Raw genomic sequence first — 12,625 nt, 5'->3', positions numbered from 1 at the left:
TGGTACTGTTGTACTTTGGTACCAAAGCAATAGTGGAAAAAAATAGTATAGTGTTCAAACTTAATAATAGGTAGCTGCTTTTGAACATCCTTTTGTTAATATGCATAAATAATTTAAATATGTCTCTAATGCTCACCAAGGCTGCATGTATTTGATCAAAAATACAGTAAAAAGAAAAATCTAATATTTTTGTGGTACCTAGGTTTTGCAGTGTAAAGGAAGACTAATAGACACAAATTCTATTTATTGTGCTGTTAATAAAAGACAAGAATTGCCACTAACTGTCGTACCATTTACTTCAATAATTACTTGGAAAAGTATTCCATTAATTGAGAGATTATGTGTCATTATTTTATAGTTATTGTATTTTTCGTGTGTTTAATAGAATAATAGGTGTTGCTGGTAAATGAAAATTGGTTTTGAAAATGGAAAACTGCTGTTATCGTGACTATACAGATCTATACTAACCTGATATGAGGCATGTGGATAGTTTTTCATCTGGTCAATAGACCGATTTACATTTGATCTGCAACAAACATCAAAGTTGGCAGCATTTGACAGACATCAGCTTGTGTACTCTCGTGTTTAACCTCCTCTCAAACCAGTAGGTCACATAGCTGCATGTGACATGGGGCCAAAGGTGATCATTGAATTTGTTGCAAGAAGACATCTACAACCTAAAGGTCAACAGGTCACTTGAGGTAACCCGGGATGTCTATTTTTAAGGAGCTTGAGGGAACTGTTAGTCTCAAACTGCATATTGCAGCCCTGGTTGAAAGCACCAGAAGTCATAGTTTAGCAGGTTAGTGGCATCAGATCTTTGAACGAATATTTTGAGGCGCTTAGTAGCAAGTAAACTAGATATTCACTGTGTATTTAACTTTGTTTAATGTCTGTGAAATAATAATCTGATTTTTTAAAATAGAAAATAACTGGAAATGTGTCAATTTGGACAAGTGGAAATGTGTTATTTGTTGAAATATCAGCATTAAATTATCTTGTTCAAGGCTTGTAATGTAAATGTTAACCCTGTTACCTTTCTGAAGATGGTTTCAATATCTCATTCTATATTGAAAATTAATAACAATGCAATTTATTAATAATTAAGCACATTATTTGTTTGGTAGAATATTTACAAATGTACAAAAATTGACTTTTAAAAACACATCAAATTGGGAAATTGGTCATGGGCCAATACTTCTGCGTCATTAATATGAGTTTTTCCCTGCTGCATTTATTTTGATATCATAATTTCAGATAAAACAACTCTAAATGGCACTTAAAAATAAGGCAAGCTGCGGTTGGTCACTTGACATCGGTTGCTTCTCATTTAAGTGAGCATTTGTGGGTCAAACTTTATGCCAAAACTCACAAGTCCGACTGTTCATGACTAGGGAGCCACAGTCTCTCGTCTTCAGCTATTAGTGCTAGAGTGTCAAAAAACTGCACAGTAGAACCCAGAGTATTGTGCCCACTTTTCCCCGCTGTATTATCAGATCTGCGGCTCGACAGATCCTGCATTAAGACACCATGGGAAACTCAGCGTGAGTGTTTCAGGCTGGCTTTATCTGAATGAATGACATTTTGTCACAGTCTGTGGTTTTGAGGCTGTCTCATTCTCCCAAGCACACTGAACAGAACACAGCTCTTTTTTTTTTCTTTTTCTGGGATTGCAATGCATTGATGATATCAAAAGTCCATTGCAGAGTGAACTGTCAAACAGTGGCTTAGTGGTTTTGGAAAGTCAGAAAACAGTTACAGTCTGTTATTAAAATCCATGACCACAGGGAAACAAGACACTGATTATTAAGAGCCAAAGATACATTGACACACAGCCACCCCAAAATAGGTGTGTATGTGTTTGTGTTAAGTGTCCGAGCATGTGTGTGTAAATGTGTGAGTATAGGAAATGATGCTACAATTCCAGGGAGACAGGAAATGGCTCCAATCTTGTATGTGGTGATTTTTCCACTGGTGAGTCACTGACTTGGACTGGGAGCGTGGTTCCTCTCTTGAGAGGTGCAAACTGACTCCTTGCACGAGGTGGAGCTGCCATTCAGAGCATGTGTAGATGCACGTGCATGTTTTAGGAGAGAATACTTTATATGACTTTCAAAAAGTTGCTTGTTTTTACATATTCTGAGTGCTCACTTCATAAGTGTTTACATGGTTTAAAAACAATCAAGTATCTCAGTAGTCCACTACAAATAAGGGTTTGGCATCATTTTCTCCAATAAAGACTACTTTTGGTGCCATTTAAGGGATAGTTCACCCAAAAATGAAAATTCTTTCATCATTTACTCACTGTTTCCAAACCTGTATACATGTCTGTCTTCTGTGCAAGACAAAAGCATATATTTTATCTCAATGTTTACTGTCCATACAAAAAAAAAGTAAATATGGCCCAATACAACATTTGTTTTTGGGTTAACTTTAACTGAAACTGGGCAAGAGAATAGTAGTTCCCAGAATGCTTTGCATGGGACTTGATTGGGTAGAAGAAATGTTGAAATGTAGTGCTACTGTAAGTGTTAATAAGATAAGAACAATGTTTTTTAAACTGCAATAGTGTTTAATGTCCAGATATGTTGGGATTTAGAATGCATTTTGTCATGTTGTTTTACCATTGTAGTGAAGAGTATAGCTTTTGCTATGTCCGCATACATAAAGAATGGGCTGAATGCTACTTTTTTTGCCCTCAATGAGTATTTGTTATTTACCATGCCAATGCATGATTTTGCTAGCTAGAACTTCATTAGCTGGTAGGACCTAATAGTATAATTAAGTAATGTAACACATAAATGTACAAATTAACCTGATATAACTTGGTGTTCTTAGGCACAATGTGAATCGGCTTATTGCTTTTATATCTATATATGAAATAGCTGAACTCATTAAAGCATTCCGTTTTTCTTTTTGTCTTCTACAGACGTTATTCACACAGAAGGTCCATTGGATGGTAGTCTCTACGCTAAGGTTCGGAAGAAAGAGTCTTTGGAGGGAGTGGTCACAACTAATGGTCTCCCAGCTGCTGTCGATCATGCTTTACCTGCTGTAGACCAGACTCTACCACCAGTTGACCATGCCTTGTCTGTAAGCAGTGACTCTGGCAACTCCACTGCTTCCATCAAGACCGACCGCACAGATGAAGCCAGCCATCAGCCGACCTTGGTGAGTCAGCCGTCCTCCCAGCCCCTAAGCCCAGAGGAAAAACAGGAGCTAGACCAGTTGCTCAGTGGTTTGGAAGCACCAATGCATCGGATAGGTTACCAAAGCAGCTCTGGCAGCGGAGGCGGAGGAGTCCTACACCTCGTCCCTGCCCAGGTTCACGTCAACGGACACAACAACATAGATAGAGAGACAGATATACTTGATGATGACCTGCCCAACAGCCAGGAAGGGAACAGTGTGGACAGTCTCGGAACCCTCTCGTCATTTGAGGGCAGAGCAACTCCAGCGGATCTATACTACCAGTCGGAGACGGTTATTAATGGACAAGATGTGCCCTACTTGGACAAGGGTGTCCAAGAGAAAATGCCTGAGCCCAGAGTTCACAGCTCCTCATCTGTCCAGGAGCACTTGGGGGTCTCTAGTGGCAACACCAACCAGAATGGCAACATCTACCGGTCTCAATCATTAGGGACAAATCCGACCATGGAGCAGAAATCCATGCCCAGAGCTCCCACACGCACAACGAGCAGTAGGGATGCAGTGCAGAGGGGATTGAATGTGTGGCAACAATATGGTGTTCCTGAGGTCCCAGTCACAGATGGGGTCACATTTAACCCTGTACTAGAATCCCACAGCCTTCCAGAGTTCCCTCCTATGGCATCTCAACAAGAAATTGAACAGTCCATTGAGGCCCTCAACATGCTGATGCTGGACCTTGACCCAGCACTTACTCAAGTCCCCAAGTCCCATAGTGCCCCAACTGGAGAAGGTGGTGTAGTCACCACCCAGCCGTCTTTCTCTCAAACCCAGGCACGGCCATCCTACCAGGCTGACGCAGCCATTCATGACCGTGGAGGGGCCACTTTGGCTGGATACCCATATGCATTTCAACAGGTAGCCACAGAACCTCCACAACCCAACATGAACCAGCAGAGACCCACAGCCATATCCCAGCATGCTGCATTCCCTTCTGAGGCAGAAGGTCAAGCTCCCATGTCCAGGTCCACAGTGCCTTCCTCCACCTTTGGAGTTCTTCAGTTAAAACCCCTCAACATTTACCCCTCAAGTACCACATCCCAGTCCCCTGAGCCCCAGGAGACCCAGTGTAGCTACTCTACATCCTCATCCCCTCTGCCCAAAGAGTCTGAACCAGAAGATGCCAACTACAAATTGGATGGTCTTGTAGCTCACCGTGTAGCTGGTAAGAGCAACCTTTAAAATACCTCTTTTAACACTTTCAGAATCCATTTACTTGCTCAAAGGTACAATAGTGTTTTTAGATCAACCCATGGGCAGTAACCAGCCAAGATTTTGAACCATTAGGCTACATTACTCCTGCATATTTTTATGTATACAAAATGCAAATTGAAACAATTTATCAAGGGAAATATATTAAAGGAAAACATTTCCATGCCTGTCTTGAGTGCATGAGTTGAGCTTGTCTTTTACACTCAAGGCGGTGCCTTTTTTGGTGGAGTTTCTTTGTTGGCGTTGACATAAGCACCGTGAGATCACAAAGAAAGCTTTGTCCAAAGTGCTTCTGGCTTAAGACTCAATATCAGACCGCATTTCTGTTTTGTGCCAAGCCAAAACCGAACATTTGTACATTACATCTGGAGAGGTGCCCAAACAACTGAGGGCTGTTATACGGCAGTGCTCTTTTTTTATGTTAACATTATCTGTTCAGCTTGAAAGTTTAAAACGATTTTCCTGGAAGCCTAGGTTTTTCCCTTGTGATGGTTTTAGAATAATGCCAGCACATTCGAGTTGTTTGTTGAACCAATCTTGTTTTGTTGCATGCTAAATTCACCATGAGTTGTTTAGGTTTTTGCGATGTTGAGTTTAAATTACAGATGTATTACTAAGTCGATCACATACTGCTGATGGATCCTACAACCAAAAACATCATAAACAGCATATACACTTTCATCTAATCCTAAATGTCTGTCAAAAACATTAATGTAAAACATTGTTATTGGAATGAGGAACGATGCATTGACTCTGGGCTCACTGTTGCCGCCTAGTGGTTGTACAGTACAGGTGTTACAGTGAATATGCCGCCTTTATCTTTAATATCTTACAAAATGGATGTTTAAGAAGCATCAGACAGGTGTTGAAGGTCGCATGCTGCAGGAAACCAACATTAAACCTGAGAGGAAACAACTTGGATAAGGCTCTCATGGACAAAACTAGTCAGCTCTGTTTCGGTTTTATTGCAGACCAATGCTTAGTAGTATTGTTGACTCGGCATAGATAAGTGTTCCAGTAATGGGAAGGACAGCAAGAGGAGGAAGCTGCTCTCTTACTTTGTAACCTTACATTGAGTCCTAGCTCTTGACACAAGCTCTTGCCACACTGTTTGAAGAGCTCTCAGTATCTAGTATTGGGATTTGGTTATCAGACGTGTCACTATCTGGAATTAGGGAACACTTTGTCTACATTTACCATTCGCAGTGTGACCCCACAGATAGAGTGTGTTTATCGTACTTACCGCAGTTAAGGCAAACATATACTACATGTTAGGACTGTGCAATAAAATGCATAATTTATTTGCAAGTTTTTAAAAAATTTTTTAGCTATGTTGCCTAGCTCCTACCGATCGCCCATATTTGATTCAAGCCATTTGCCATTAGCAATATGCTAGCTTGACATGTGCTAATGTTTTCTCTCCCCCACCCTCTTTCTCCTCTCATCCTCTTATGTTTATCCTGTTTGTGGAACACCCGTCCCATCATCACTTCCGCCTTCCCTTCCTCCTCTTCACCTTCTTCCTTTACTTCCTGACATGGTCCATCATTCCTCCTCCTCCTCTTCCCGGTGGTGTGCAGAGTACACTGCTCGTATCCGAGTCATCAGTGATAGACAGAGCATTCCTGAGCTCGGCCAACGCCGCCGCTCTTTCTCCTTCAGCGGTTGGTCCTCTGATGCACTGTGCCTCCATTAACATTAACTCATAACACCTCTGCATGTTGTGTGGTTGTGTGCTATATCTCGGTTCTCTCTCGCTTTCGCCCCCTATCTTTCCTCGCTCTTGTTTACTTCAGTGAGAGTACTTGCTTTTATAAAACGTGTTTAGGTTATCTGCAATATTATTATTACAAACCATTGTGACTAAATTCTAATTGGATGATAAATAAAATAAAATTGTAATAAAAATAAAATAAAAAGTGTAAACTAAAGTAAATATTAAGGCATAGTTAAAAAAAAAAATATGAAAATGGATGACTTTCTTTTGCAGAACATTTTAGACATTTTAAATATATTTTGAAGATTTGTTTTTGTCTCAGTGTTTTTTTTTTCATGTAATGAAAGACCATTTACTTTCATTTGTCATGGCTTTATCGACAAAAACAGTTAAAACAATCATAGAAATATCTTTTGTCTTCCACATAGAAAAAAAGCCATACAGATTTCGACCAGAGTATGAGTAAATAATGACACAATATACATTTTTGGTAGAACTATCTACCTAAGGAATAAACTGTAGGAGGCAATAGTTATTAGAAAAAATGAAGTCCCTTTTCCTATTTGTCATTTATTTCTTTTACTATGTTTTCTCTTTTTATTTCTCTCCTTACTGTGTTAACCCTCTTCCTTAACCACTAACCTGTGCTGGATTTTTTTTCACCTTGTTTGGGTGGAATAACAGTTAACAGTAGTAAAAGCTTTAGTTTGCTCCTTTGTGCTAGGTGACCTCTACAAACAAATTGCATTTGTATTATGTGTCGAGTTAAAGTTACACTGCAGCAGGACAAAGGCCAGTCTGTCTGGATCAACTGAGCCCATGTCACAAGATCCAGTCTGCCAGACCTGGAGAACAATACCAAGGCGAACAGACACTGGCTTCATTCAAGGACTCTTCTTTACCTCTGTTTTAGCATTTAGATGAAGGACAAAGGGTAATAAATCCTCTCTGAGTCTGGAGACCATTATACCATCCTTATCTGCCACTAGGGAGTAAACGTCTAGTACACTGACTGCCTTCGGTCCCGTTCGTGGGCCCATGCAGGCTGTGTTCGGTAGCCAGTTACCAGGATGAATGTTTGTCTTGGACTTCTCCTGAGTCTGATCCAACCCATTACAGATATAACAATGGCATTAACAACACTATGGAGAGAAAAAGAGCAGTCCTGCTTCTCTGTGTAGATATCTCATTCACCTCATGCTGAATACATGAGGTTTAGAAAGGAGTAAGCTATGCCAGGAAAAGAATAAACTTTTCTCTCATGGGTCTTTTATCCTTTATATATATATATATATATATATATATATATGTATATTATCTTAGTATATATTTATACTAGTTTTTTATCTTATATTATTAACAAAAATCATTTGTAATAATTTTAGTTATTTTACACAACAATGCAGTGAATCCGTTAATAAGATTCAACTATATATTTGTCGTAATCACTCAGAATGTACTCATGAATTATTAGGTAGGAAGATATTAGGTAGGTACAGTAAACATTCTTGTTTATATTGTTATATTGGTGCATATTAATGCTACTTAAGCCTTTTAGTGTATTTTACTTCTTTCATTAAACATTCTGAATCTAATAGTGTTTGTTTGGTTTAAATGATGGCTTCTCTGATTAAAAAAACATAATCAGTTCCTCAGTTACAGCAGCTTGAATCTATTAAGACAGTGTGATCACTAAGGTAACAGCACAGTTTGTCATGCACAGCTGTAGATCTGGCGTACTACATCTGTTTTGCATGTTTCCTCTCCCGACCTTGTCTGAAGTGACACTCGGGGATATACACCATATGATATCTCAGCACATCCAAGCGCTGGATTCATCGCTTCCCAGACCAGTCAGTTTTGGAATCCGCATGTTTGACATTGTCGTAGAAACCGCATGAATCTCATCCAGGCATGCTAATAGATTGCAGATGGAGTGTGAGCGTCCTCTTGAAGACCCCTCCCTTTGTGACATCACTACTCTATTGTTCTGAAAGGCTTGTTTTGTGGGCAGAACCCCAGAAGCCGTTTAAACGCAGCCTGGGTGTCAGAGCGTCTGGCTAACGTCATGTTTAAGAACAAGGGTGGCCACTAGTCCAGAAGTGGAAGTGGTCAATCTCTCTCAAGTTGTTTCCCAGCGCACGTGAGGTTCTGATGGTCTGAAGGTCTGACCAAACGTATTAATCGTAGGCCGCGCTCAGGGAGCTAGTAAATATTTTGCTCAGCCGGTTGCCCGGTTTCCGAGATATTCCACTCACTCCCACCAGAATGTATTAATGCTTTGCTATGTCTCAAACTGAGTCCAGTTAAATGGTCTTAAAACTGTGTGTGACTGTACATACTTTTTCCTTATCTGTAAGTTAACAGTAAATTGTGAAATAGCTTTGCTTAAGCCTAGTGCACACCCCCCTACTGAAGAGAAATTTAAAGACTCTCAAATTATTTTTTCTGTGTTGCTATGTGGTTGCTATTCTGGTTTTCTGTTTTAACATTCTTCTGTGGTTGCTAGTGTTTCGAGTGGTTTCTAGGGAGTTGTTAGGGTGTTTGGGATGGTTGCGAATATCAAAAGAGTCAAAACATTCTCCATGATGTTCAAATCTCTTGATATGACTCCTTTAATGCATTCTATTGAAAAGTAGCAGTAGCAGGTTTTTTAGGTATCATTCATGTTCATGGTTTCATTTCATCTTAGTCATTTCTATTTCCTATCGTTCCCTTCCTACAAGAGAAACACTTGCCCCCCCCCCCCCCCCCCCCCCCCCCCCCCCCCCCCCCAACACTAACTGCCTAGCAACCCACGCAAAGCATACTGGAGATTTTACTCACACTTTCTATGGAGTTTGGTATTAGCATGTCACTAAGCTAATGACTTATATCAAAATGAAAATATTTTAATTAGTTTTATTTAGATTGCATATGTTCACTTAATGGATAACAGTGTGAACATCATGCTTATTTTCAACTACTGTTTTAGAGTAGGCTATTTTACATTTAACAAATTGGGCAATTTTTTTATGCTACATTTTTTTGTTATTGAATGACTTTTTAAATATATTCTTAAGACAACAATAATAGTGATGTGTGTCATAGAAAACAAGTTAAATGAATGAATTGAGATGCATTTCATTTGCTTTTAGTTACCAAACGTCTTCAGTTATCCATTTCTGTTCTCTGTTTTTCCTTTCCTACTAGAGAAGACTTACACAAATCCAGTTTCATTTACACCGTCATCTCTTTGTATCAAACAGAACGTGATGAAATAGGCTTGAGAATTGCTTTGAGGCAGTTCCAGAGCTTTATCCAGAAGTGCACACTACCCTTTAATTCCACTGAGTTTCTCTAATATTCCAGCTTTTTGTAATCTAGGCTGTTTGAATGAGAACATTGTTTGTAGCTCCAACAGGCTTTAATGTGGTGCGTATTGGACGTCAGTGCAGGTTTTGACAGAGAGTTAATTCTGACATTTGGATATTTCTTAATTTAAAGTGTGATGAATGTTCTTCTGCAGGCCCTAATAGTTATCTGTTAGAGATGATGTCATGTATTTATTTTCTTGGAAGGAGTTCAGTTTGGTGAAATGTCACCAGACGAGGCTTCAGTTCCTGGATGGTGCCGGACTACCAGTGAGGGCCTTTCCCAAGATGAGAGCCCAACCCGAGGAAGCTCGGTCCGCTCCCCCATTCGTTGCATCTCACCCGAGCTGGCCAATACGATTGCTCTGAACCCTGGGGGACGGCCCAAGGAGGTAGACCAACTGAATGGACATATTTGCATTTTTCCCAGTATTAATCTCAGAAATAAATGTGGATGTATTTGTATATGGATATGTGTCCACCTGTCCTTCTTTCTCCAGAGACACATGCATAGCTACAGAGAAGCATTTGAGGAAATGGATGGGGGTCCCGTCAGCCCCCCTCCGTTCGTTGGTGGTGAGGCCCTACCCCAAACCCCTGCCTTCCCTGTCTCGCCACAAACCCCTTACTTCAACCTGAGTAAGTTTCCCTGTTGGAGGAGGAGGGCGCCATAGAGCTGTAAAATCACTTCCTCTGTCAACTCTTTAAAAGGGTCACAGCCATCGCTGAATGTTGGTTCTGTTCATTTTGATTTTATCTGGAAAACATTCTAAATTCAAAGTGTAAACAGAGCAAGAAGTCAAACTGTCATCCATTTGGATGCTATTTGTATTGTATAGTTTTTAGAGTAACACTTGCGGTTTATATAGTGGCAGTGTTTCTAAACCTAGTGAACTGCCTACATAGGCAGCATCATACTGTAGGTGTGCTTTTAACACAAATGCTGTTCCAGAACATAGGGAGCATGATTATTACAGATTCTAAAGGTGTGGTCACATTTACCATTGCTGGGCAAAATACAGGCATTCCAATCAGAATCCTTGCAATTGGGAATTTTGTGTAAGGGTACAAATGTTTACCAAGTTGTTCCCTTTCAAGGGAACTTCGAGCTGCGTCAAACGCTGTGGGAACGCCCCTGCGTTGTGCGTCATGAAGCACGTATGGAATCAGCCCAATGGAGAGACGGAACGTCATAGGCGGGTGACGTCATCGACCAGGAAACTATAAAGCACCCCAAAAACACAAGCGCATCAGCTTCTGTGCCTTCAGTCGCGCTATATGTGAATCTGTCTGAATGTAAACACTGTGTCTGTCTTTAGTATTTGCTAGGCAGGAGTTATCACATTTACACCACACAAACAATTTTGTATGAGAGACTATGGCGAGCGAACGGCATTTAAGAAGTGTGTTCCTCCCTGCTCGCGCTATCTAACGGGCGGGGATACACACGTTCTTTGTGTTGTTTGTTTGGGAGTGCATTATGCCCAGTCAGCTCTCGAGGGGGCTGGCTGCGAGCATTGCGAGCGTCTGCCTTTATGGACGCTCCGCTCCCGCCGGGCGCTCTTTGAGGAGAGTGCTCGGTGCGCGCTCCCCGCGGTTCGAGTCCCGCTTCTGCCGAGGCTGAGCGGCGACGCTTATCGTGGGGATCGCAAATGGATCTTTCAGCGGGGTTAGAGACGGGCTCTGCCTTATCTCTGCCTTTACCTGTTAGATCCAGTGTCTCAGCCCGGTTTGGAAGCACGCTCTGCGGTTTCTTCCGCCCGGGCTGAGGCACCAGTACTGCAACTATCTAACGTTAGTTATAAAAACTAGGAGATAAAAATAGCAGTATTGACGAGGGAGATGTGGAGGACTCGCCACCTAACACTCCCGAAAGCGAAGAGCTCAAGGAGGTTCTCACTCGAGCTGTATCAAAACTAAGCATTGAGTGGCCAGTGGCTAGGCAGGAGTCTGTTATTAAATCTAAGTTAGGTGAAAGATTTCTCCCTTCCCGTGTGCAACCTCCATGCCGGTGCTTGCCGTTTTTTCATGATCTCCATACTGAGGTGTCGAGATTATGGAAGAAGCAGGCTTCTGATATAATTTTAGCCCCCAATCATTCACATATTCAGATTTAGCGGGGGCTAGGTTTTTGAAAAGAAAAGACGGCGCTTTGCCGCGGGTAGAAGAGACGCTTGCGAGCTATCTCTCTTCCGAGGCTGCATTGTCATTCAAAGCACCGGCATTACCTTCCAAGCCATTATGAAATATTTCGGCTTTGTAAAGTGTATTTGGCGGCAGGTCAGGCTGCGTCGTGTCTGCATACAATGTCTATATTGCAGGCATACCAGGCTGATTTGCTAAAGGACGTGAGCGTGAGTGAGGAGGCAGTACTGACGTGGTTCGAGGACTGCGTCAGGCTGCCGATTTGTGGTAAAATTATTTTTTCCAACATGAAACAGAAAGAGAAAGCTTTCTTTTAGATGATCCTCTCTCCCCTGCGGGTTTATTCAGTGAGTTAGTTAATACTGTCATTGATAATTTCAGGAAGAAAAGAAGCAGGCAGCAGCTTTTAAAAGGTTTCTTCCATTAAAAGTTCACGTCCACGGGGCTGCTGGGCGGGAGCAGCCCCGGCCGTTCACGAGCTCATCGCATAGGCGCAGCAAAGCAGAGTATCGCGTCTCGCGCTCCCCCTGCTGGACAGTGGGACCAGACGCGGCACTCTCAGCCAAAGCTTTTTGAAAAATAAATATAATATAATATATATATAAAATATATATATATAATAAAAAAAAAAAAAAAAGCAATAGAACTGGTTTGAGGACAGTTATATTGGCTATGCTGAGGGCGGTCCCCACCGAAGGAGAAAGGTGTTCACCTCTTTTTACGGTGCCCATTCTTCCTCGGTGCCCTCAGGGGCCCGTTCTGCCAACCCCGCCTTCATGCCGGGGCGCAGACGGTCCTGGCGAGCGCTTTCCCGAGGGACGCTCGCCGCCTCTGACACTGAGGGTGGTCCCCATCGAGGGAGAAAGGTGTTCACCTCTTTTTACGGTGCCCATTCTTCCTCGGTGCCCTCAGGGGCCCGTTCTGCCAACCCCGCCTTCATGCCGGGGCGCAGACGGTCCTGGCGAGCGCTTTCCCGAGGGACGCTCGCTGC

General features: G+C 41.8%; 1 protein-coding gene across 10 annotated transcripts in view; it reads left to right on the top strand.

The window, feature by feature from the left end:
- tns1b (tensin 1b) overlaps positions 1-12,625 on the top strand; it is a 307,710-nt gene that overhangs the window by 262,631 nt on the left and 32,454 nt on the right. For 9 of the 10 annotated variants that reach the window (XM_056264007.1, XM_056264004.1, XM_056264009.1 and 6 more), the window contains 3 exons: positions 2,930-4,372; positions 9,697-9,881; positions 9,990-10,128. In XM_056264007.1, coding sequence (XP_056119982.1) covers positions 2,930-4,372; positions 9,697-9,881; positions 9,990-10,128 — 1,767 coding nt within the window. The remainder of the gene's footprint in view (positions 1-2,929; positions 4,373-9,696; positions 9,882-9,989; positions 10,129-12,625) is intronic. The other variant, XM_056264008.1, reaches the window with a different exon arrangement.

This window comes from Rhinichthys klamathensis, unplaced genomic scaffold (genome assembly GCF_029890125.1).
Source record: "Rhinichthys klamathensis goyatoka isolate OS25496 unplaced genomic scaffold, OSU_Roscu_1.1 h1tg000212l_1, whole genome shotgun sequence".
In the NCBI taxonomy this organism is placed as follows: domain Eukaryota; kingdom Metazoa; phylum Chordata; class Actinopteri; order Cypriniformes; family Leuciscidae; genus Rhinichthys; species Rhinichthys klamathensis.
Note: the sequence above shows the minus strand (reverse complement) of the source record. Positions and strands in the feature narration are given on the sequence as shown.